We start from the raw sequence: 25,445 nt of genomic DNA, 5'->3' as shown, positions 1-25,445 counted from the left end.
GGAGCTGTCCTCTGACCCAGTGCCTGGACTCCTGCTTTGGTCTAGGAAACTTTCCAACATGTTACAGTTACCGAAAATAGCGGCTTTGAACTGAGGGAACTGATGGACAGACTGACCTTTATCCTGCAGCTCCCACTAACTTTCAAGCAACCAGCAGACACTAGTAACCTTATAAACAGCCCTCAAATGAACCCAGAAGTTCAAGTGATGATGCAGCCAACTTGGGATATTCAAAGTTTTTCTGCACTTGCAGACCTATCAGTTTGGTCACCTGATGAGGACTGCAATAAACTCTAGACATGTGATAAATCCCTGTGCTTAGATTTAATGGCTCAAAAGAAAAATGCCATGGGGGATACTTCATATGTAATATTTAAGCCAGGTTAATCAAATTTGATAACTGAATGGTAAAGACTTTGTGGCGGGGAGATCATCCTTGCAAAAAACAGGTAGAATAAACTTCAGGATTACCACTGGCAAAAGTTGACCTGCATAGAGAGTTATTTTAGGTTTTAATTTTCTATTTTGTTCTGCATGCAATTAAAAATAAATGGTATAAAGCTGGTTTATAAAAACACTACGAAACAAAAAACCTCTTTAACCAAATTAAAAACAACAACCCAAGAGATGAAAATACTCCACAACATTTAGAGTTCTGCAGGGACTAGTATACATACAGAGATTTTAATTTTCCATGGCCTGTAAGTGTTATAATCTCTATCAACTGTGTGTACTCTGGGACCATGACTAACACCACTGCTTGAACTCTCATTGGTTATGGCTTCTTTCTTCTTCCTTTAACACTGTTTTTAAACTCACATTTGATCCAAGAATTTGCAGGGATAAAAAAGTTTTTACAGCGTTCTGTGCCTCTCAAGTCTAAAACACAGGTCTGTTATAGGACATTGTGTCAACAAATCGCAGATGTCTGCGAGTCAATGCAGTCAGTGTGAAAGGCCATAACTTGTCTCACGGACCCAGGCTGAGAAAAAACGCTGGCAAAATTACATTGTTTGATAGCCCCAAAAAGATGACACAGGACATCCAGATGTCAAGACTGTCTTCATGATTTTATGACTGGTATTTCTTTGCATCCATGGCAAATATATTAGCACATCTTGCAGGAGGATTTCTTCAAAATCATGATGTGTTTATCTCATGTGTTTGCCTTCACATTACAGGAATTGTTAGTCATCTTCTCCAGGATCTTCTAAAGTCTTGAGCTCTCTGCCTTTTGTAATTCACATATCACGTCTTTACAGACCTGTTTTTACCTGAGTTGGTTCCTCCCTTTACTTTTCAGGGCTGCCCAGAAAGAACAGCTCTGGCAGCTTTGGTGCTACACAGACTTCTCCTTTAGTACTGCCAGGTTAACCACGCTGCCACGTCCTGCTTAGGGATACTGAACCAATGCTTCACTCTCTAGGACTGGATTCACTGCGAGAGCAAAGAGATTTGATCCCGTTCATTATAATCAATCATTCTTTCTACTGTTTGAAAATGATAACCAGTAAGGGAAAAAGAGGAGAAACGACCATTTGTCTAGAATTTAGTGATCTTTGATTGTCCAAGTTGATGTCTTTCTGCCCATTGAGGGGCAGGTTAGTTCTGTGATAGATGACATAGAAAAGTTGCAGTGGATGTCTTTTACACATCTGCCTAGAACTTCTAAGAGGGGCATACAAAACCACTATGAAAGCATGCAGATTGTGGAGGGTGGCTGCATTACAGGCAGACTGGGGCCATCCTCACTTTCTCAGCTCCTTCTCTGAGCAAAAAGTAGCTCACAGAGCCCTGTGCAACACAAGATAACATAATAGGCTTTCATTGGCAAAACGTATATAATACTGCCAAAGGTTGTACAGGTCCCCTTTAAGCAAGTCATTGCACCTGAGACAGGAACCTGGGGACATTTATCAAAAAAAAAAGAACTAGAAGACATCCAAAGACCAAGTTTCCGTAGAATTAATGGGAAGGAATAAAGAGGAACCTAAGTATTAAAAGAGAATCCTGGAGTTTGCCATGAACTATCAGACTAGTCTGAAAGCAGATTTCTGCTCCATTGAGAGTCTTTAATAGCAGTGGATAACTAAGATAAACAGAGACTGAAGGGCTGCCTGAGACACATACAAAATTATTGAATTATGACATGTTTGAGAAGTTATTTACTTTATAGAGTATTTACATAAGGTTCACTTCCTCTCCAAATATAAGCTCAAATATTACAAAGCTTTTTTTTTCCCCCCTTAATGAGGGGACCACATTCAACAGCCCCACAAACATCCATAATTAACTTTTTTTCAGGCACATTCCTAGGAAAGTTTTCCAGGCAGTCACTTCCCCAGAGCAAATGCAATACCAAGGAAGCCCCAGTCTCTCACCAGGCAAATATAGAGAAGAAAACACAAGGCATCAAAAGGAACAGGGAAAAGAGGAGACGGGGTATAAAGTGATGACCCTGCGACCGGAGTTTTACTTTTCTCTGTGCTATAGGCACCTGACAGGCCTTCTGCCAGGCTCTTAACCTCTCTGTACCTCTATTCATCAGCTGAATTAAACACTTTGTTGTCATATGATACCTGTAAGAGGGGAGCTATGTGTGCATTTATCTGGCAGAAACAGATGCCAAGCATTTTAACGAACAGAGGTCACTGTATCCAACGCAGAAATTTTAGATCAGGGGCTTTGGCAGGAGAACACTTCCTGCCTTTTAAGGGAGAATACCACTGCTATTAAAACAACTGATTTGTTCTCAGTTATCCGGCCCATCCATAACACTTTTGCTTACCTGAGAAGTGTCGTGATTGAATATGACAGCATTCAGGTCTCCACAATTGTAATGCTTGATGAGATCTTCAGTGGTATATGGGGCCTGCAAACTACCTGCTCGGAGACTTTCATGTTGGAGCAGAGTTTGGTTCAGAGCAAACAGCACCTGTAGAAATGTAAATAATAAAAACAGGAGAGGAGTTCAAGATACCAAGTATCAAAGAAGCAAAGCCTTAGAGACTAAACTTTTAAAAACTCTTATGTGCCTGAAGTTTATTGACCCATTGTAGCCCACAGCAGTAAGGAATGATCTTTAGGTATTCCCAACTGGAAGGGAATTCCACCCTTCTCTAATAGAATTCCTTATTACAGGATCCTTGATATTCTTCATAAAGTCTAATTTCATAATACGTACACTGCTTGGAACTCATGGCCAAGTGGTCTGAGGACAATTAGCTTATCTCTGCACAGAACTTGGCTACGTGAGAGACACTGGAATGAAAAAGTCCCAGAAGTAGGAAGCTTCTCTTCTATTGTCTCTGCTTCCTGACAGCTAGCTTAAATCCAAAGCCCAAATAAAGCTAGAAGATTTAAAAAAAATTAAAAAATCATAATCTTAAAAACTTAGGAAGTCACTGTTGTAGCAGGGGAATTTCTGAATGATTTTAATGCCAGAAACTTTAGGAAATTCACTATTAGTCTCCCTTCCTTAGCCTTTCCCCCTTCACCTACCCTTTTGCAATATGAACATATATATTGAATTGTAACACTGTCAATTGGATTTACTTCTGCAAAACCTCAGGTATATAACAAATATGATCCAAGATTTTTATTTTTTATTTTTATTTTTTAAAGGAATAAGAAAATAAAAGTATCTCCAGGGCATTAACAGCCTCTTAATAGGAAGCTGTTAGATGTTAACTAACATACACAAATTCTGGTTGAGGGAAAGCAAATGTTATTTTTAATTTACTTTTTAAAAATATAAAGATGGTCTTTCAAAAGAACCTGTTACATCGCAGTTCTGCAATTGGTTCCCTCTTAAGATCCAAGCCTAAGAGATTTCCTTGTTCAGACCTAAGGGTCTCTTCAGGCTTTTCTACAAAGAGATCCAACTTTCCCAGGACCATAGCCTACAGTTAAGCATCTACCTAACTTAGTTTTCCTGTAATTTAAAAAACCTGCAAAAAAATACAGCTTAAAAATTTCTAAGCTTTGAAAGGCTCTGAGCTTTCTCTTTTTCCCCTAAGGGCTACAGCTCAAAGAGGAAACGGTTCATCCCAGGATTTCCTGGGGATTCTAAACATTTTGACTAATAAAAATAAAAGCTTAGAAAAACTTTGACAGGAAAACCGAGAGTAGAGGTTTTCCCAAAATGCTTTTAGCAAAATCCTTCTCATTTTTGATTTTTTAAACAATGGATGTTGCTGGATTTTTATATACAAAAATGTGTATACACACACACACACACATATATACAAACAACCACAAAAACCCTGAGGATAAGACAGAGTGTTTTATGGTAAAATATTAAGGAGATGATAAACAAATCCTTCCTTTATTCCAAATGACTTTTTTGGGGGGTTACTCTGGCTTCCTGAGGAAACCAGTGCTCTGCGTTCATGCTCTGCCTCTGTCTCTTTGTTTCCTCCTAATAAATTTGGAACCTATTAGCTGATTTCAGTCATATTTGCAGAGGGTTAGAGGTCTTAAAGAAAATTGCCTGCATTTTCCTTGAAAATAATCGTCTGGTTGCAGAAAAAGCCGCAGTGTGAGTTCATATAAGACACCACCATGAGAAAGAAGGAGTTATTCAGAGCTTGCCACAGGAGATGGACCCCAGAGTTCATTAGTGGCAGTGGCCGTGTCAGGACATTCGTGTTCTTGCTCGCTTTCCCCGCCTTGCAATGGGACCTAAGTGCTGGTGGCCAGCTGAGCTCTGGCACTCCGCTGACACCGCAGGGAAGCGAATCGCCGGGTTCAAGCAACTGCCCAAAAAGCAGCTCGAGAGATTTTATTCTAGGCTGGGAGTTAAAATTAGAAATTGAAGCTCTTGCATATGCTAAAGCAAAATTTCAGCCGCCTAAGCAGATTTCTAGAGAAGTCTTGCTTAATCACGCCGTAATCACCATGGGTTTTGGTTGGGTGGCCCAAAACACACTTGAAGAGATGCAGAGTCTTGTAGCAGTCACTTGCCGGCTGGATTTGTAGGCTTTTTCCCCCAGAGTCTGGTTAAAGCCATCTTAAAAGCTGCATTTATTTTTCCTTACTGTTCAGATAATGCCACAAAAACAATGCTGCTTCCTTTCCTTCTCCCTATCTTAATATCAGTGACCCCACGACCTCCAGCCTAAACCTCTATCTGAGTTAAATCTCCCAGAGGTGCCTGAGATTACCGAACAACTGATGACTTCAAAATAAACACACTTAGAGCGACTGCCCGTACACAGTCCCACCTAATAAATACAGCAGACAGTATTTGTTCTGGGAAGTGATGGGAAGCTAAGGGTTTGGCTCTGGGAAAGTGCATTTTTATTCACGCAATTTATGATCCTCACATCTGTGTGCTTTGAAAGCCATTTTTGTGCAGCTGTCTCTGGCCCTGAGTTGCAAGCGATCAAACACGGACAACAGGAGGGGTTTTTCACCCTGCCAGAAGGAAGCCTTTTCACCCAAGTGGTGTCATTCTCTGGAGAGAAGCATTCAACACACGGATTTTATGAGCATGTTTGGAGACACCAGCTCGGCCCTTACGGCAAACCCATGGGTCCGGCTTTATTGCTGAAGAAAGCAGGTAGCACCGGCCCCACACAGCACCAGGAACCACTGGGCAGACTTTTTAGCAGCACTTTTGCATAGCCTATTGCCATCTCACGGATAAGGGGTCTGTACCAGACCAGCAGTTCCCTGGCAAGGTCAGAGGCAGACCTGAGACAAGGCGAGAGCTCTGGCATTATGGGTGACCTGCAATCAAGGTACGCCCAGGAAGGGGGAGATCGGCAGGGTCCTCAGGTTTAATTTCTTGGTGAACGAGGCTGCTCCATTTCTTATATTCATGCCATCTGTTCTCACCACTACCCAAGAGTACCTGTGCTGCCACACTGCACACCTTTGGTCTTTGGCCCCACTGATCTTGGACGCCTCAGTTTATTTTGTTAAAATTTATAGTTCCCTCATTTCTAATGACAGCTCAACTCCGTGCCCATCACTTTGTCTAGGAGGCAATACTATGGATTTCTAACCAAGTGGAAAGGTTCTTCAGTTTGACTACAGTCCCAAATGGTGCCACCGTGGCATCTCAGGGGCCATCTTAAAATAAGACAAGGAAGCCTTGTTACCATACTATAGTAACATACTTGAGTGGTCCCAAATATTCTTATGAACTATTTTGCTAATAAAATAGAAAACAAATTCAGATGTTACAATCAAAGAAATAAACTTTGCATTAAGCTGAAAAGAAAGAGATCTGTGTTCTTCTGGTGTAATTGCTATTGAAAACACTTGAGAAGGAAAGGAAACCCTGAGAAAACTCTTGCACCAGACTTTGGTGTGCAGATAAATTTCATTGTTATGTGATGGAGAAATCACTTTCCATTCCTAAACTTATGAAGGCTGAACCATAAACACTACATTCACATGACTCCAGTAGCTGGAGTTACAGGATGACCCCTGCATGGAACCATGATTAATAACAATACCACAAAAACAAGTACTTAAGTTTCACGCTATGATGTCATCTCTTGGGCAGCGAACTATTGTTTTCTTTTGCTCTCTCTTTTGGACAAGTGCCACCACAAGGCAAATACTAAATAAGCATTACTGGAAGCGTTTGGGTGACTATATCCCATCAGAACCCACATTGCCACTCAAGAAAAGAAGTGCCCACTCTCCTGCTTGGTTCAAAACAAACCGTAACATAAGTACTGAGCTGTACTGCTCTTCTGAGATTCTTGTTCTGTTGTTATCATTCTCTATATTCAAATGGAAAATCAAATATACTCTTTCGGTTCAAAATAATGGCCTGGAGAAAAGGGAAAAAAATGAAAAGAAAAAAACAAGTCCCCGATTTTCCAGATTAATGAAAAGCAATAAAAGTGTTTGCCCAAATCTGTTCAGTTCCATTGGTTTCCAGAAGACGGGTTTCCCCTTTCCTTGAATCTTTTGCACTGTTGCTAGGAATTAGTGAGCTGTGAAACTCACCTAATGAGGTCAGCATCAGGAAATAGCTCTGAAAAAACAGGTCCAGGAGGAACTATAAAGGACTCTCTCAGTGTCCAAGAGAAATCCTGGATGCATCGGCACATTGTACAGCCGGGGCCACTGGAGGAACGCGCCTGACTTTGTTGTTGTTGTTCCTATAAAGGGACAGCTAAGGAAAGTGAAACTATTAACTCATCCACTGGAATTTCTGCTCACAAAACCGTGCCCCCTGTTAAAGCTCCTCATAAAAGCCTTTCGGCTAGTTGGTTCCATATGTTCCCCAAACCCGCAGTTATTGCTTCTGAAAGGCAGGAGTAGTTAACAGTCTGCGGCTTGGCACTGACCAGGGAGACCTAAGGACCCTGCTTTTTTCTCTCCCTTTCAAACTAGCAATTAACCAGTTTAATAAAACAGTTTGAATCTGACCAAGGTGCCTGGAGAAACCCCTAACAACGGCAGATCCTACCGGGTTAGTAACAATGCTGACACGCAGACACGGCCTGGTGAAGAACACTCGTGCTAATAGCTCACAGCCCTGAGACTACGACTGATTTTCTTGGTGCTGGGAATACTGCAGGGAGCTAAGAGCTCCAGCTTTCAGCCCTGCACACCCAAAGGTCCCGAGGAAGTATTTAAGTTGACTTCCAGGAGCTTAGCACTAGCTTCAACCTCTTGACCTTTCTCTTTACACAAACTTCCCATGATGAACTTTGAAGTGCTAAAGCCATTTTATTTTTTATTATTTTTTTATTTTCTTTGTGTTTCATTGAATCGAGGCATAAAACAAAACAACAACAAAAAACTCTGAAACAGTTCCTTGACAGAAAACACTGCAATGTCCATGAGTCCCCCACTCCTTCAACACCAGGACTGCAACACACCATTGCCATAGCGCAGGGAGGACTCTCCTGGTCGACAGCAGCTCTCATTCATTCCCAGGGCTAAAGGACAGTAAAGGACAGGACAGTACTATAATACTGCTTCTGTACAACGTTTCTGGTTTCATCAGTGCTTGAGTGTGTATAATTAACTTGGAGCCTGGATAGCAGCTGTGCAGGGTTTTTGTGGGGTACCTGATAGATACAGGTCAGTTAGCCTCAGTTTGTTCTCTTATATACAGGTCTTCCCTTGCAGAAGGGAGTTGAGACAAAAATAAAGACAATGGAGTAAAACTCCAAGCTCAGTTAATTTCCATCCTGATAGTACTTTAGAAACACTTTATCATTCCTAATACATATACTATAAACATCACATGTTAAATAGGCCGAAACATCCCCAAAATGTTGGGGACACAAGAACAACTTGGTTCTTTTTCTCAGTCGGTGGCAGGAGGGAGCAGTAATTGGGTAGGATTACTCTCTGCTTTGGTCAATGCCCAAATTCAAGCTTAGGCAAATAGATTAAGAAATAACAGAAGGAAGGATTTGCAACTTAATCAGAATTGAAACACTGAAAGGGATAGAATTACACTTGTTAAATTTGCAGTCTAAATGTATTGCTTTTGTGGATTTTGTATGCGGGATTTACTTGCATCCAGTACTCTTACATAGATCTAATTTCTTAAATATGGCCTTTTCAGTTAGGCTTGTAAATAAGTGACTAAAATCCCATTTATCCCTGAAGCCTCGAGGTTTTAGGTCTACGTTTAAGAAATTTGCTGGTTGAGGACCTGACCCTGCGAAGATTAACAGGAAAAATGTTATTCCCTAGGTTGTTCTGAGTTCAGTAGATGAATTTTGATGGCTGAACCTACCCCAAAGTCTAAATATTTGCAATAAAAGAGTCACACTCCAAGCAGCCTGATTCAGCAAGTGTTTTCCTGGTTGAAGTGCAACAAGTGGCAGTGGCCGACTCACTGCCCGGCAGTGAGGACTTGCAGGTCCAAGTGCTGCCAGTTAGGCTTCTGGGCTGCAGTCTTAGATCTTGTCAGCAAGAATGTAAATCAACAGCACAATCAATTCATACCTCTGGCATGAGACAGCACTCTCAAAGGGCGACAATATTTTTTTTCTTATTTATAGCTGAACCAAAAGTGGCACCGAAGAAAATGGCTTCTAACCAGGACTCACCTAAACCATTCAGTTCCTGGACTTAAAAATCTGTTAGCCTCCAAGACAACAAAACACTGCCTATGAAACTGATTTCCCCTCCTACTATTAACCTAAAAAAAACTGTATTAGTTATTAATGAAGTCAGACATTATGATGTAAATAATTTTCTTCCACTTCTTTACACATTTGACACCAGTCTGTGCCAGAGGAATAGCAATTCTTCCAGGGCTGAGTAGCTGGCAACTGGGTTTGATTTTAAACAGACTCACTTGATTTTCAGATAACAAAGGCATCAGAAAGACCATTACAGAGATAACAGGCTCGGGCACTCTTATGATATAAATGCACCCAATTCCGTGAGGAGAAACGAGCTGGGCTGTGCAATACCTGATGATAACTGTTGAAGACCTCCAGACCAAATGAAACCCACAGGCACAGGAGAGACAATTTTCACCCAAGCAAGAAAAGCTGTGGTCCAGCAGGACAAACCGGACACAGCCTTGCTGCCTACTTGGTGATGCCCTGGGCTGAGCTGCAGCCTGGCTCCTGCATACCCCTCAGACCCCATTCTGTCCCTTCTTGTGCCACCACCCTGCAAGCCTGTCTTGGCCCCAGGCTCCCTGACCTGTGGGAATCTCACCACTTCCTAGCAAACTGCTGTATTCAAAAACCCAAGTGCTACCTCAATGTCAGTGGAATCCCACCCCCATGATCACCAAGTTTTGTGGGAGCTAGAAGTTCATCTGCAGGTTTGTGGACAGGAGCAGTGTTCCAGGAGAGGTGCCACGGTGTCACTGAAATGAAAGAACTCATCCATGATAAGTCCAACACCTCCAAAAGTGTCCGGTAACAGATAGTTTGGGAAAGAATGTAAGACATGAGGTGAGCAGAGGGTGAGCTTTCTTCAGACACACAACGTCCATCTTTTGGAAATCAGCCCAGTGGGGAGCTTGTGACTGACAGTGCCTCTTCTCATATCGCTCCTTCCCTCTCGCCTCCCTGCTCTCCCTTTGGTTACCCCCAAATCACCACCGTGCTTGGATGCAGTGCTTTATTCGGGAGCAGCCAGCTGCCTGTCTAGACACGCAGAAGGCCACATCGATTGCCCAGCTGAGCCTGCTATTTTGCTCAGCAGTTGCATTTCTGAAATGGAAGCCTGGAAAGGCACTTGGGACCCAAAGGGCATTGCCCACGATCACCTTCTTCCATCTTAAATGGGCACATTGTCCCCATCTCTGGGATCACCGCTTTCAAAGGAGGCACATGAAATCCTTCCCGAGAACCTGAAACCACGTTTGCGCTCTCGACTCACAAGTAAGATTGTTATGGGCCCATCTGGGGTTTCAATTTTACTTTTTTGTCTCCACTGTAACAGAAAGAATGTGGGAGCATGCCCCAGTGGGGCATACGGCTCAGCTCGTGCCCTGGTGGCACAAGAGCCACAGTGAAAGGTGCACCCTCATGGGATAGAGCAAAGCTTTGGGAGCTCCTGGTTTTAGGCAGCCAGCCTGAGATATTTTTTTTTAAAAAGCCTGGTTTAATGATATGCTATGCATCCACCCATTGAAAATCCAGCCTGTCCTGGGTATATTTAATTTGGGGTTTTATTCATATTACTGCTTAATTTTGAACTGCTTCTTTTTAATTACCAGCTGAAGCTACATAGTAAAATGGACTAGCCCCACAGGCATGTTTTTCTTTCTATTATATTACAGTGAGGCAGCAGATTAACTCCTTCAGCCATCCCAGCTTAACACCTCACGATGCCAGCACGGCCCCTTTCCAGACTGCTGCTCCCACAGCAAGAAGGGCTGAAAGGGACATAAAGACCTGAATTTCCTGCTCCCAGCCCCAGGTATCAGCACAAACAGGTGCCAATTTCAATGTACAACAGCACGCTGGAGAATAAATGACTGCCTTTTAGGAATGGGTACACTTTCCAGCAAGCCAGATGGAGCAACCAACTGCCTCTGGCCAAGGACCGTTTGGGGTAACAACTGGCTCGGTTCCCCAGTCTCCACATGAGCATGACCAAGTTGGCATCTGTAGAAAAGGGAATGTTTCCTAACCCTGAAGGTGATTGTGTCCCTGCGAGTTCAGCAGCAGGGCAAACCCGAAAAAAAAAAGCACATCAGGATTTGGGACAGCACAGGAAAAGGTTTGAATTTATTTTGTTATGCAAAACAACCTCACCAGGTTGTTTTGCACCTGGCCTTCTGATACTTAACAGAGTCTTATAAAAAGGATGGAAAAGGACTCTTTACTCGTGTAGATAATAATAGGACAAGGGAGGATGGTTTTAAACTAAAAGAAGGGAGTTTTAGGTTGGATGTTAGGAAGAAGTTCTTTACTCAGAGGGTGGTGAAGCACTGGAACAGGTTGCCCAGAGAAGCTGTGGGTGCCCCATCCCTGGAGGTGTTCAGGACCAGGCTGGATGAGACCCTGAGCAACCTGGTCCAGTGGGCAGCATCCCTGCCTGTGGCAGGGTGGTTGGAACTGGATGATCTTTAAGGTCACTTCCAACCCAAGCCATTCTACGATTCTTTGATATACAGCCAATAAATGGATGTTTACTGTGGAGCTGAAACCCTCACTGCAAGCCCTGCAGTCAGCCTGCACCATGCCCTGCAAGCCAAGGGGACCTACAGAAAAACCTACAGATGCGTCCATGAGCTTAACAAGATATGAATGCAGGAGCTCCCACTTCAGCTGCCTTTTGGAGGAAGAGAGAAAAGAAAAAATGGAGAATCAGAGGCACCCAAAGACACAAATTGTCATTTCAGAGCTCAGGGACAGCCAGGGAAGCCTGCACATAGGGGAAGCCTTCTCTGAGGGTAGAGGAGGATGCACCAGATCCACTTGCTGCTACCCATATGGCACGGCAGCTCCAGTATACACTGTATAGCATTACAGCTGTGTTGCAGTTTACAGGACTCTTGCCTGGAAGCAGCAAGTTGCATAAAGATTATTCAATATTCAGTTAGCCAGGAAGAGAAGGTGACCTACCCATCAAATCACAGCAGCTCAAATTTCTCATATCATCTACTTGCAGCCAGGTGCTTGCCTTGAAACTAAGTGGAGGCCAAGAATAATTACTTTCTATTCACCGAGTTATTTACATCAGTTATTCAGCAAATAAATTCCACTAACAAATAGGTTAAAGGAAACTGCAATCTATTCACAAGTCAAGTTGCCAAGACAGAAGAAATTTATAAAAATAATTATTTGAAACAAACTACTCAGTTAGCTTTCAAGGTCATAATGTTAAATTCAGACACTATTTTCTACTAATATAAGTCTCCCTCAATGCAATTCTGTTGTTTATGAACTATGGGAGGTTATCTTTCTAGAGACAGCTATAACTACCATATTTTCATTACCGTTGGGACTAAAAGATCACATTACTTGAACCTTTGTATGTCTAGGCTAAACAGTCTCCATTTCAGTCAGAGAATGCCTATGAAACCAGCTACTGGAGGGGATATGCTGTTAAGAAATCAAGCAGAATCTTCACAGATTTATGCTAAAGCCAAATGTTGTATTCTTGCTGTGAAAATTTACATGAACTGGCACATTCTGGGGAAAGCGCTTCATTTAGCTAATGTTTTTTGTTTTTTTTTCTTTTCTTTTCTTTTTTCTCCTTTTTCTTCTAACCAGTAAGAAAAGACCTTGAAAAACATTATTTGCAAAGCTTCAAATATCCTTGAAGGTGGGCTATTTCCCCATGTTAATACAAAACAAATAAGTATCAGAGTTACTGCTGTTTTCAAGCACCATTCTGGTTCATATACTCAGACAGAAGAGAAATACCTGATAAAGAAAGAAGCCTCAGATTCATCTTATGTCCCCTTAGCCACATCTCCCTGCTCCTTAGATGTATCTCCTCCTCTGGGCAGGCAACGCACTCCCCCCCACAAAGCAGAGAGAGAAAAAAAAAAAAAAGTAAAATACTTTTTCTCCTCCCCTCTATTTCCTTGCCTGACTAATACTGGTCCACTGTAAATCTGTAAAACACAGCAGTAAGTTGGCACATGCTGCCATCCCCTGAAACAGTTTTCACCAGGTTGTTCCCCCTAAAACTGTGCTTCACCAGGAAGATTCCCAGAAATCCCACTGATGTTGCTGACATTGCACATGGGGACACAGCTCAAGCAAGTCCAGGATGCACTAAGGTGAAAAAGCAAATTCCCAAAGCAAATCTCTTTGCTGCTGCCCTGGAATACTATACAGCAATAGCAGCCTTTTCCACAATCGTGGGTGGCTGTGGCTCTGAAGCTCTTGGCTTCAGCCCACTCAGTTATGTCAGGACAGTAGGAAAAACATCCAAACATCCCAAAGCAACAGTGGTACTAAGTATAGCACTGAGGACCACCTCCAGGTTTGATATATCTTCTCAAACCTAACTCCTAGGAGCAGGGTTGCAGAGCCAGAGACTGAGCCGGTGTAATTTAGCACAGTTCTGATGATGTCAGCAGAGCTGTGCTGATCCTCACCTGCTGAAATGCTGCCTGCATCACCTTGAGGGAGGAGACCTGGATGATGGATGCGGTGGGAAGGAAATATCACCCTTCACAAACCTGTGAGAGATCAGCTCATTTTGAAGACAGCAGCTTTTCTGCATTTCTTCCCTATGCAGTGATCTTTCTACCTTCCCTGAAGTAGGCAAGAGGGGGAATGTACCCAGGTGGTTTTATAGACTGAGTCCTTCGCAGATGTAAATTGGTCACCTTAGTTTGCCCCAGCCATGCTCTGCTAACTCTCTTGGTAGGGAATTTTGCCTCGTGTTTATGTTTTGTACAAGAGCAGTTATGCTTGACATTTAGTTGTTCATCACATACAGAGATATAATTAATAAATTCTAAAAAACTTAGCTTGGGTTTTGAATGGCAAATGCTCAGTACCACTTAGAAATGAGCTGTAGGTCTGGAATTATTCATTAAATGACTCCAAAGCATGAGTCTATCTGAGAAAAATGTCAGACAGTTAATATACAGGGTAGAAAACTGAATAAATTGCAAAAGAAGTTTCCCAGGAAACATTCTTTACTGAGCTCTGGTAACCAGAAGTTACTGGATTCAAAGTGTTAGAATACAAACACTATTAAAACAAAGGCTTCATGGAGTCTTGTTTAAATGGCAAATTCTGACTCTTTTTTTTTTTTTTTTTTTTTTTTTTTTCTTGATGGGGTGAGCCCTCCTCTTTGCTTTTAGGGAGCTAAATTACATTTCAGTTTGCCTATTTTCATCACATTTTGCTTTGGGCACAAATGACTGAAAGAGTTCTCCTCTTTCTATGCTGATAGCAATTGAAAAGGGATTAACCAAAAAGCAATAAACTATTCACTCTGAATTGCTAGCCCTAAATTTTCTTATTAGTGTCTACCCACACTAATTTGAAACTTAGCAATGCTGGTTTTCTCCAAATCTGTCAGCTGAAATAAACTGTTTCTGTTCTTTGCAGGCTGCATTTGCCAAAGATCTTTCTGCTTTTAAAGCACCCCCCTCCACTAAATATATCAGGATTGTTGCCATTCTCAGAATTTCCCATAGGTAAATAGCAAAGTTAAAGAGAGAGTAAAGCTAGCATGGTATTTTTCAAGTTATTATCATGGGAATCCTTTGTACGCAGGAATATCGAAGTGAAGTCAAGGCCTGTGCACAGTGCTGAAGGTAGATGGGTGGAAATGTGAGTCAGTTACTTGCGAAGACTGCAGGCCTAAGCCATTAAAGAATCTTGGGAGGAGAGGAAGGTCTCCTGATGCAAGAAACTAGTAGTTCTGCTAAAGATCCACAGAAACTATTTCAATTACAGTGGGAATCACTCAAGAAAAGCAATCCAAACTGTTTTCTCCTGTCATATGAGCATTGGGAAGGGCAGAGCAGGAATCCCTGTAGCATCATATGAAGTCTCCGGTCCATCCCTAGCCATCCCTAGCCACTTTTGCCAATCTCCTCTGCAATAAATCCAGACCCTCTGGCACCTAAAAGCTTCCATATGATAATCCTAGCCGCCTATTCAGGATTAACTCAAGTCCCCATGCCCCAGTTGCACTGCATGACCAAGAGACCGATTTCCAGATGGCACCAGCAGACCTCAGAACTGGTTCTGCTGCCCACCATGTGGTCTTGGGCATCGTTTGGTCTTTTGTATTCAAACCTAAATGCTACCAGATGAATGCATCAGTTCAAAGGCTGGTGGAAACAATTAAGATCACAGGAAGCCACGTTTATCTTTCCACCTATAGCACTGAATTAATCATGGCTGATAGGGATCTAAACAGAGCAACAAGGTCTTGCCTTCGTGTCCCACTCAAGCCCCTGATTTATATCACTGCCTGTCAAGGAATGGCAGAAGATTGCCCAGTAGCTGCTGAATGTTTTTCTCTCACCCTCTCTCTCTCCTGGGGAGATGAATATAAGCCAGGACATTCCTGCTCTGCTGAGGATGCCATGAAACCTAACCTCGTGTTGACATAAGCATTAGGCCCCAGGACTGTGTAACAGGTCACTGACAGAAAGATATAAGATAGAGCTCCCAAATTTGACTGGCCACACACAGGCAGGCCCAGCTTCCAGAGCTTGCATACCTGTGAAGGAGACCCACCAGCTCCTGGACACCCGTGGGCACAGCACTCTTGCTACTCAACCGATTTTTCAGATGTGTCTTCTGGTAGGTTCAGTGGCTGATGCTGCCTGAGATTTTTATGGGTTTTATATTAGGTATTTCCTTAGCAGGCTTCAAGGGTTGGATTTAGTTCTAAACACAGGAAAAATCCAGGGACTGCAAAACAGCTGTATCCATACAGTTTCTATTAAAAGCATGACAAAGGAGGGAGTGCCAGAACCCATCCGTATGGAATGGGACTGAGAGTTTGAATGTGCACATCTGACTTGGGGTATCTGCTCTCAAATGAATTAAACCTTTAGTGCTCATCTGTCTATCAGGAGTCCTACACCAGAGATTCAAAGGGGTCTCGCTAACTGAGAGCTCTGCTTTCTTTGGAAGCAGAATTCTTGAGGTCTGGTTTCTCCCTCCTCAAGCGACACCGATGCCCACGTTTCACGTCAACCAGGAAATGGGAATGGATCTGTTACCATATGCTAAGCTTTTCTCCATCTGTGGGAGGCAAAGCAAAGACAAACAAGGAGGCTTGAGTCAACACAAGGGTTAATTTAAGAATTGAGCTCGCTTAAAATAAAAGTTGTCACCAACCAAAAAGAACAAGTAGCCATTGAAGAGAAAACTGTTGAGATTTATGGGCCCCATTCTAGAGACATAAAAGGGGAGTCAATCATCATTTGAAGTTTATTTTTTTAATAAGAGCTCCTCAAACATTCTCTCCACTTTTCATTGACAGAAACTTAAGCTTATGGCTGTTAAAAAGTTAAAAATTAGGGGTTTCCTAAGTGGGAGCAGAATGCATCATTGCTCTGTATGACCCTGGCTACTCAAACAGCTACTGCTAATTCCCAGTGGAAGCATCAATGGCTTGTGAAATAGACTCCTTTCTTTTCTTGTACAAATTATTCCTTTATATTTTTGAACTTCTGAACCTCTGGGCTTAATAACAACTCCACAAGAAAGAAGGAAAATGATTGAGTGTTTATAACAACACGCATCTCTTTTGATTGTCATTCCAGGCTGTGGCACTTTCAGTTTAGCTAAGCCTCACTCACAGCCACTCTGCTAAATCATTCAGAAACAGGGCAGGAGAAGGAAGGGAAGGACATCTCCTACATACAAACTGTGGTCATTGGACGTTTTGAAAACTTCCGAAACATTTATCTTTATGGTCTTTCTCCTCCTCCCTAAATTATAACCTACCCACTTACAACCTGTTTGAATGCTAAGCAGGAACTACGCACTGCCCACCCTTGGGGGCTTCAGCCTTGCAGCCTGCAGATGAGCTGCAACACATCAGAATGTGGGACACACACACAAAAATTGCCAAACGAAGCAAGACAAAAACTTTTAAAACCCACCCACACATGAAAGCAAAGAAAGAAACAAATCAGGGGAAAATAATGGGAATGAACAGTCTTTAGCCTCATTTCTTTTCAGTTGTAAATGCAAATCAATGTGACAGTGCTGTAATAGATGACAGGGTCTATTTATTTTTTCTAAAATGATATACAGTTGTTGGATTCCCCCCTACCTCCCAAAAGACTTATATGGCTTTCAATTGAAAAAGGCCAACACTAGCTCACTCAAAAGAAAATAGCAAAGCCAGTCTCAGGAATTGCTTGGCTTCCTCCAACAGTTGATTTAACAAGCATTAAATCCCCAGTTATTATGTTCTAGATCTCTTGCTGCTAAGCACCATCACTTTGTTGGTTAATACCACGCTAACTAATAAGAGTCATAGATTAGTAATAGTAAGCTTGGCAATTAATATTTGAAGGTCCTGGTCCATGCAACCCAGCAGCACGCAGCATTTCCTTTAAAAGGCTCACGTAAGAATTGCCACCACTTACACGTTAGCAGAGCCTGCTGCTCAGAGGCACATACTTCCTTGCTTGCCTATCAGCAGAGAGAAATGTAGCTTGATTCACTGCAGCAGCTTTATGTCAATAAAACTCATCTCAGACCAATACTGGCTTGGCTGAAGTACAGACAAGCTAAATCAGCATCCTGGAGGTTTTCAAACATTTGCCTTTACATCAGTCATCCTGTATATTTACAGCTGATATTTTTTCAGGTTCTCACTGGTATAATCTAGCAGTAACTCCTTCAAGTGCGTGGAGTCACACCAAGGTACACCACTCCATCGATCACACTCTGTGAGGGAATCCTGCTGCCTTTGCTTATACATTACAAAAATTGACCAAAGGGACAAACTGAAAAGGAGCAATTTTAACAGTTTCTTATGGGTGATGGAGATACCTTCTTCAGAGAGACACGTTTACTCAGACATCTTTCCTCTCTCCTTAATTGGGGTTCTTAAATGCAGCTTTGGAAATCCCAGAGGTCAGGCTAAATCCCTACTAAATTTGCTTCATTAAACTCAGTCCACTGTGGCTGGAACGTGTACGAGTTGCACGATTCGAGTGGCAGCCACCGCCTGCCGCTACCCCAACCACTGGCATTTAAATTGAAGCCCATTCATCACATGCCTATGGTCAGATCTAACCCTAAATGAGTCCCTCCAACTTTGTTCTAAAATATTTATTACTTCTTAGTTAGTACATTAAGAGGGAAAAAAAAAATTCAAACTGTAAACCCACAAAAGGCTGATGAGGAAAGTCCTAGGCATCTCACTCTTCACATATAAACATACAGCATATAGTAGACTGAAGTAAAGGATCACCCTCATTTCCATCAGTGGACATTTATCCTGCAAGCTGTACTAAATTACTAGTACAAGCTGTCAAAATGAGCTGCTAACTACAAGCCTGATTAGCTAAGAAAAGTTCAGAGCACAAAAAAAAAAAAAAATGGTCCTAAGTTTATTTCAATTTTCTCTTTGGTGAAGTAAGTGGATGGTTTCCACCGTATTTCTTCACCCATGAAAATAAAGTGTATAAAGCGTTGGAAGCCTGAGGGGCCATGAATGAATTTGGTCTTCTGTTACTTTGGGAGCTTTCTTGTTCAAGGCTACAAAATTTATCGCCTGTTTTTACAAAGCTGATGATGGACCAGGTACAGGTCTCCAGATAACTATGTTCTTCCAAGTCCTACAAAAAAAGGTGATAATGCAGAGATGATGCAAAGGGGAGGCTGAGCAGCAATCTCAGCCCTCAAGGAATCCACGTAGGACTTCATCCTAGAGAGAAACCCCAGAGAGCTGATGCCTCCCCTCTCTCTGCCCTGCACAAGCAAAGCTTTTGGGCTTCCAGATGAGGCTGAACATGGAGCATGGTCAGGCAGGCTGCTAGCAGTTGGTACTTTCTGTGTAAATTCCCTACATGTAGTAACACAACCAGATCCTGACATGCAACAGAGCTCAAAGATGCACGGGTAGCCCAAAGCTGCGATAGGTGCTGAAGGCTGGGGAAACCCCAGTAGGCTGCAGGATACTGAATGCTGGAGATTTACAGACCCGGCTAATGAAAACTTATTACCTCAGCTCAACCTCCCATACAATTTTTCTGCTGTTCCAGCCCTAATTCATACAAGAGCTCTGCCAATGTATTTCAGTATTGACTTGCAATGGAGCTGGAAAGAAAGTTCTTGCCCAGTGGTAAAGACTTAGCTTGTACTTAGAGGATGTGGGCTTGGATAAATCCCCTTTTGTAAGAGGAGAATGAGACACAATGAGTTTCGTTCTTGTGAAAGGGTAACAGGAAGACAGAGATGAGTCACTTGGTGCAGCCTCATAAACCCATGTCCCAAAGGACCGAGATGCACAGAGGTGGTAAGAACTAGTCACGGACAGGAGCTGTCTTCAATTAGCATGGTATTTTCTGCCATGGCATAGCTGCTTTCCAGACTAAAACTCTCAGACACCGCATAATAATTGGTCATCAAATGATGGGCATCTCATCCCTTCTGAGTGCTCAGGTGGGGCTTCTTTAACACCAACCTTTCTAGTTTCAAGCTGAGTGATAAAACTTCCTTCAGCAAGTATTTAGACCAGTATTCCTCCTCGTATCCCATTCAAACAATACAAAAGTCATAGCCATCATTTCTCAGCCAGTTACAGTAAGGAAAGAACATTAACCAAGAAAATCTAAACATAGAAAAACACAACGAAAGTGGTTTGTTTTTCATGATATAAATTGTTCTTTTAAATTGAGTGGGCAAAAATCCATAGAAATCAACCAGAGGAATAGGAAACTTTTGCAATTTGGTCCAATTTCTATTAAAGTATATGGCAAGCCTAAGATTGATTTCTATGGATCTTGGATTAGGCCCACACAGAGAGAATTCAGAGCTTTCCAGGTTAGAACAGAAGCTCTACAAACCACCTTCCCGTAGTTCGTACCAGGTTTGGGTTTCAGAGATGTGACTGAGAAGGTTTTAACAATGTTGAAATTTTCCTCCTCAGATCCAAAGGGGAAAAATGAAAAGGGGTTCACGCAATTCCAAGTGAAAAAGCCAGCAAAGCCGCTGCTGAATCAGCTGCCCATGTGCCTCTCTTGTGCACTCCAGCTCAGATTTGTAAGCAAGTTGTGTCCATAAAACCAAATTCTATTTGCTACAGCCCTGCTGAAGTCAAAGGGTCATGCTTACAACAGAAATTGAGATCTTTCATTTATTTTCAATATTGCCTTCTCCCTGGGGTTTGCTCCCCCAAGTCCTTCTCTTTCTCACTCCTTTTTCCAGCTCCCTTTGGGCAGCTAAAACACAAACCTCATTTCCAACCCTTCCGTGGTTGATTCAAGGCCACCTCCTGCTTCCTGAGGTCTCGCTCACGGAGTGCTCTCATTCTTTCAGACCTCACATCTGTGTACATTTTTATTCCTCTTCATCTGCGCTGGCTTTTTGGGCTATGACTGAACATGTCAAGAGATTCAACCACAGACTGTCGGTGTAACACTGATTTCTGCCTTAGGGAGGGATTTTTCAGGAGCCCTCAGAGCTGGCCTCACCAGAAGCTGAAGTCATTGAGAGTTTGGCTGAAAAGAAGCTGTTGGATTAGGCAACCAGAGGAGGATTTGGGACACTCTGCCTGTCCTGTTTCTCAGTGCTAAGACAAGTTTCTATAAAAGATAGTATCAAAAAAAAATAAAAAAATAAAATCGAAAAACCAGCCTGGATTATCACTATCACCACTCCTAAACCACATAAAGGCAAAACTTTAAAGGCAACTTCCAATAAACTTATTAGGGCTTTGCACTGCTGTTTTCCTACTTCCAAACTCAACCCCACGAAAGCCGCCACCTCAGGTTTTCCAACACTATAAGACATCCCATAAGTCCTTCCTTTCAATTTATACCATTGCCTTAACCCTGGCTGTTATTACAGCCACAGTATCTGGCTCCAAAGAGCACGGTATTAAACAATACACCACCGGCTGCTTGCGAATCCCTTCTTCCCTCCCCTCCGTCCCCCTTCACTTCAAAGTGCCACTTCTACTTGACCTTATCGCAGCAAAGCCTGGCCGGCAGAGCGCACTCTGTCACACAGCACAGGGGGACCAGCCCCAGCCGGCCGTACGCGATGGGGTTTTCCTGGCTTCCTGACATTTTTGATCTGATGGATTTTGTAGTGGTCTTGTAAATGGGAATTAGTCATGCCTGGAGGGTAAAGGTTGTCAGACCTCATGCTGAAGTGCACATGTATTCCTGAAAGGAAAACTAACAAAAGCAGATTCTCTGCCAGGCTAGGAGAGGAAGAAGATATCAACAAACTGACAGAAAACAGCTTCTGTGACTTTCCAGCCCAGCAAGGACCAGATGGCAGGGCTGGGGGAAAAAGACAGGAGGGAAAAGGAAAAAAAAAAAAAAAAAAAAAAAAAAAGGGAAAGGGTAAGATGGAAGGTGGAAGAAGGAAAAGAAAAAGGCTCTATCTCTACCTAGTATATTGAATAATGTCAGGGAAAGAAGGCTTACTTTGGCCCTGGCAATCACACACTAGCTAATCGCTCAGGATCCTTTACTAATGAGGAAGGATTTATAAGACTGGCAAGACTTGATGAGCTCAGATAGCCTGGATCATATAATCCTCTGGCCTTGAAATAACGCTGTTGGCACACAATATATTGATAGATAAACAGGAGTGAACACGAGTATAAAGCTAGCAAAGTAATAATAGATTTAATTGGTGCAAGTCAGTGTCCGCCAGGTTACAGCTGAAAGACTCAAAGATAATTTTCTGTAGCTCACAGGCCAGCTGCACAGACTTCACTCAGGTGAGTAAATCCTGCTCCTGTGAGTTGCACCAGCTCACATTGTCTACAGTGAAACTGCATGAAAAGGGTTTCTTGTAACGTGTGAGATGGAGGAAGGGCTGGGGGAAGCTGTTAAAAATGAGAGTCTGAATTGGCTAAATTGGCAAGTAGTGTGGCCCGACAGGAATGGATCAGGAGAGTGGGGCCTGATATAATAAACACTATATACATTTCAGGAGGTTTACTTTGGCTTAGCACTAGGCTGGTCCCATGGACTGGAACGCCTGTTGAATCCACAATGAGTACCAAGGTGCAACAGGGGTAAGACTGAGGGATTCATTGCAAAAGCGAGGTCCTGATCCAAACTAAATGCTGATGTGGACACCCCCGAGTTGATTTTCATGTTGAGAGTAGCTTGTGTCTCCCTATAGTTTTTAAGCATGCTGGGGAGAGATGGTGTAAGGAAGGAGTTTCATGCACTAAGAACACAAACCACAGCTGAATTACTGCGATGTTAGCACGTCAGATAAAGTGTAAATAGCTGTCCCCGTGCCAACCCCCAGCCCGCTGCAACTGCACACAAGGTACCTTGACTTAATCATCATTTAAGAGAGCTTGTTAGAGTAGCTCTGCAGACAGGCAGCAACTTTCTGAGTTCCCACAGGTCCCGTATACCTGAACTCCTAGATGTTACTTTCGGGTGGGTTGCCAGCGCTGAAGGGAAAGATTAATAGGAGAGATCCTGACCCTGCAATAAACACTCAACAATACTTCTTACTGTTAGGCCCTCCTGAAACCTATACTGGTTTATCTGCTGGGCCACCGCATTTGGTGGGCCCTGCCCAAGTGAGAAGACAGAGCTTCATCACAAGGTAGGACAGGCAGAGTTTTTCCACATGGATGCAAATGCAGGAGAAGTGCTGGAAGCAGAGAAATTTTCCATGAGAAGGCCTTCCCCGGCCTTCAGGGAGGGCCGCCATGCGCTGCCGTACGGCTCCAGGGAAACGCTAACAGGACAGGAGCTGTTATCTAGTGAGGAACAGAACAAAACCAGCACTTTTTGTCTGGTTGTCAGCTCAGGTTGTCAGGCACTTTGCGGTGCTTTCATGACCTTCACTGTCGGTGTTTCTGCTCAGTGCCCCAGCTGGTACTGCTGAGGAGACCTTGAGGGTTTCGTTGGTTTATGCCCAGTGTGTTCGCTACTGACTGTGCACCCTTCTGGTGACAACATTAGGATGAAAAGATGGATCTGGGATGATTTCTCACAGGAGAGAGGCATGCTTTAACCGGTTTGCTGAGAACCACATAGGAAGTGTGGCAGACCCTACCTCCTTCAGAGGAGAACAGGCAAATCCTTCTTTCCACTGTAAAGCAAACACATTCTTGGTGTATCTGATTATTAGTTTAATGTGGGTTTTGCCTTGTGTAGGGTTATCTATCAGCCTCATCCTGGGACAGAGTGCCACTTCACTGCAAGAGATGCTGCGCATTATCAGTGTAATGGCAGGATGGGGCCAGCCCTGGACAGACACTGTTTTTAAAGAGGAGGCAAAGCTATGCAGGGATTTGATGTTTTTGTGATAACAGGAGGGTACTCAACTGTCTGAGGTTGCTTTGAACTCCTTCCCAGTCATGAACCATCCAAAGAGCTGTCAGAAAAAAGTGGTGTGTCCTGAGAGAAATCCCAGTCCTTTGATACTTGCTTTCATGCTGATACGAGCCCAAAAAGTTGAAAGAGCAACATTTTCCACTCCAGATGTGACAAAATAGAGATCTATCAGTGTCTTCAACGGTGGCAACAAAAGGGGCAAAATCAAAACAGTCTTTTAACACCTCTAACACATATCTGCCCCGGAGATGTAGCATTTCTTTTTTTTTTTTTTCTGGACTGTTACTCTTACAACAGAAAAAGTTCAGCCTAATCTAAGATCAAACCCCAAAAGCAAAACACAAGAGTGAAAGGGGGAGAACAAGATACACATGGACACTCAATGAGAGCAACAACTAGCTGCTATCTGCACCGTTGGGGACACCAACCTGCCCTGCTGAGATGTCTGTCACACTCCCGTCCCCTCACCTCCCAGCCAGACCCCCCAAAAACCCCCTTGAACCACACAGTCACACTAAACAGAGAGACCCCATACACATAAAGGCCTGCCTGTGCCTATAAAATGAGGCAAGGTTGCTCATGCTTATCAGTGGCAATAGGCAGAAGTACAAGCAAGGCCCCTGAATGGCACAAGTGTTCCTGCTTCGGTCACAAAGACATCATTTCCCTGAATTTTATTTTATTTATATGTATGCTTTTATTTTAATAGTCTTTTTTTTTTTTTTTTTTTTTTTTTTTTTTTTTTTAAAGACTGTAGGCTAAGATGGCCTTGCTTCCCCAGGGGTCTCACTAAAAGCCAAACTGCACCCGACTCACCAGTGTAACTTAAAAAGTTAACCAGTGGTTAGGGACAAGCCACCTCATTCTTTCCATCCCTGGAATCTTAGTGCATATGAATTTTGGATACTGCTGCAAAAGTGGCACATTACAAATTAGCAACAGTTTAGTTTATTAGTCCCCAAGTGGATTTATTTATGGCACAGAAAATATTGCTATAGGTTCCTTGAGACTGGGAACGTGACGTCACTGAAATTAAAAAGGATTTCATGTGGAAGGCTGTGCCAAAATGGACTTACTCCTATTGTGCTTTCAACATGTGGTATTGTTTTACCATATACTTCTTCAGCTTGATGCCTTCACACCTTACAAAGATCTCCTGTTGCAGCAGCTGATGCTGGATTCTGCTGAGGTTACCGCCGCAGGCATGGAGGGAGCCAAATATAATAAGAACCTGGACAATTCAGACCTCCTTTCACTTCTCCAGGGAACAGGACAATACACACTGAAGACTCTCAGACAAAAACATGGTGGAACCACTTTTTGCTTCACCGAGTTCCTGCCTGTGGCGAAAGAAGCAGGCTTCTTCCTAAGTCACATGCACACATATAGGAATCACTCCGCTACTTGGTTTCTAACCTTAGACGTTTATCCATACAGAGACATCAGCAATGCTTGCTATTCACAGAAAGGATTCAGGTCTTCAGGTGCCTTTGACTGCTCAGAGACAAATGAGTCATACAGGTTTGTAAGTGGTAATGTGGATGGAAAGAGGTTTCTATCCAGGGATTTAACCTAGGCAGTGATCTAAGCTAAAGTAATTAATTCCCTCTTCTCAGAGTAATGAAAACAAAACAAAACAAAACAAAACAAAACAAAAAAAAAAAAAACAACAACAACCACTAATTCCTTTTGCAATTGGGGAAAATGAGGCACACAACTCTCTCTACATATGCAGCCCTACTCATTGTGTCAACTAAACCATGGTGTCTCTAATTAAGCAGTGTGCTCAGAGACTGTCTTAACACAGTTTAGTTTCTGAGTTTTCTCAGAAATGAGAATGAGCTAATGAGCGAAGTCAGATTCTGACACCATTTTCCACAACACTAAAACGAACACATCCAACATGCAGGAGTCAAGACTCTGGCCTTTTGGCATCACACAACCTGTACCCAGGGAGCAGAATCAGCTCAGGACAGAATTAGGACCCACCAAACAGATTAACCTCCAAGCACAGCTCCTGAGCACTGCGGAAAGAGGAAGAGGA

At 42.8% G+C, this 25,445-nt stretch overlaps 1 protein-coding gene across 1 annotated transcript in view; it reads right to left on the bottom strand.

The window, feature by feature from the left end:
- Positions 1-25,445, bottom strand: part of TRABD2B (TraB domain containing 2B) — a gene marked incomplete at its 3' end in the record, with an annotated part of 274,442 nt that overhangs the window by 118,389 nt on the left and 130,608 nt on the right. Inside the window, exon 3 of the mRNA XM_084290816.1 lies at positions 2,789-2,935. Coding sequence (XP_084146942.1) covers positions 2,789-2,935 — 147 coding nt within the window. The remainder of the gene's footprint in view (positions 1-2,788; positions 2,936-25,445) is intronic.

Source organism: Netta rufina (assembly GCF_964035555.1).
Source record: "Netta rufina genome assembly, chromosome: 8".
NCBI classification, from domain to species: Eukaryota; Metazoa; Chordata; class Aves; order Anseriformes; family Anatidae; genus Netta; species Netta rufina.
Note: the sequence above shows the minus strand (reverse complement) of the source record. Positions and strands in the feature narration are given on the sequence as shown.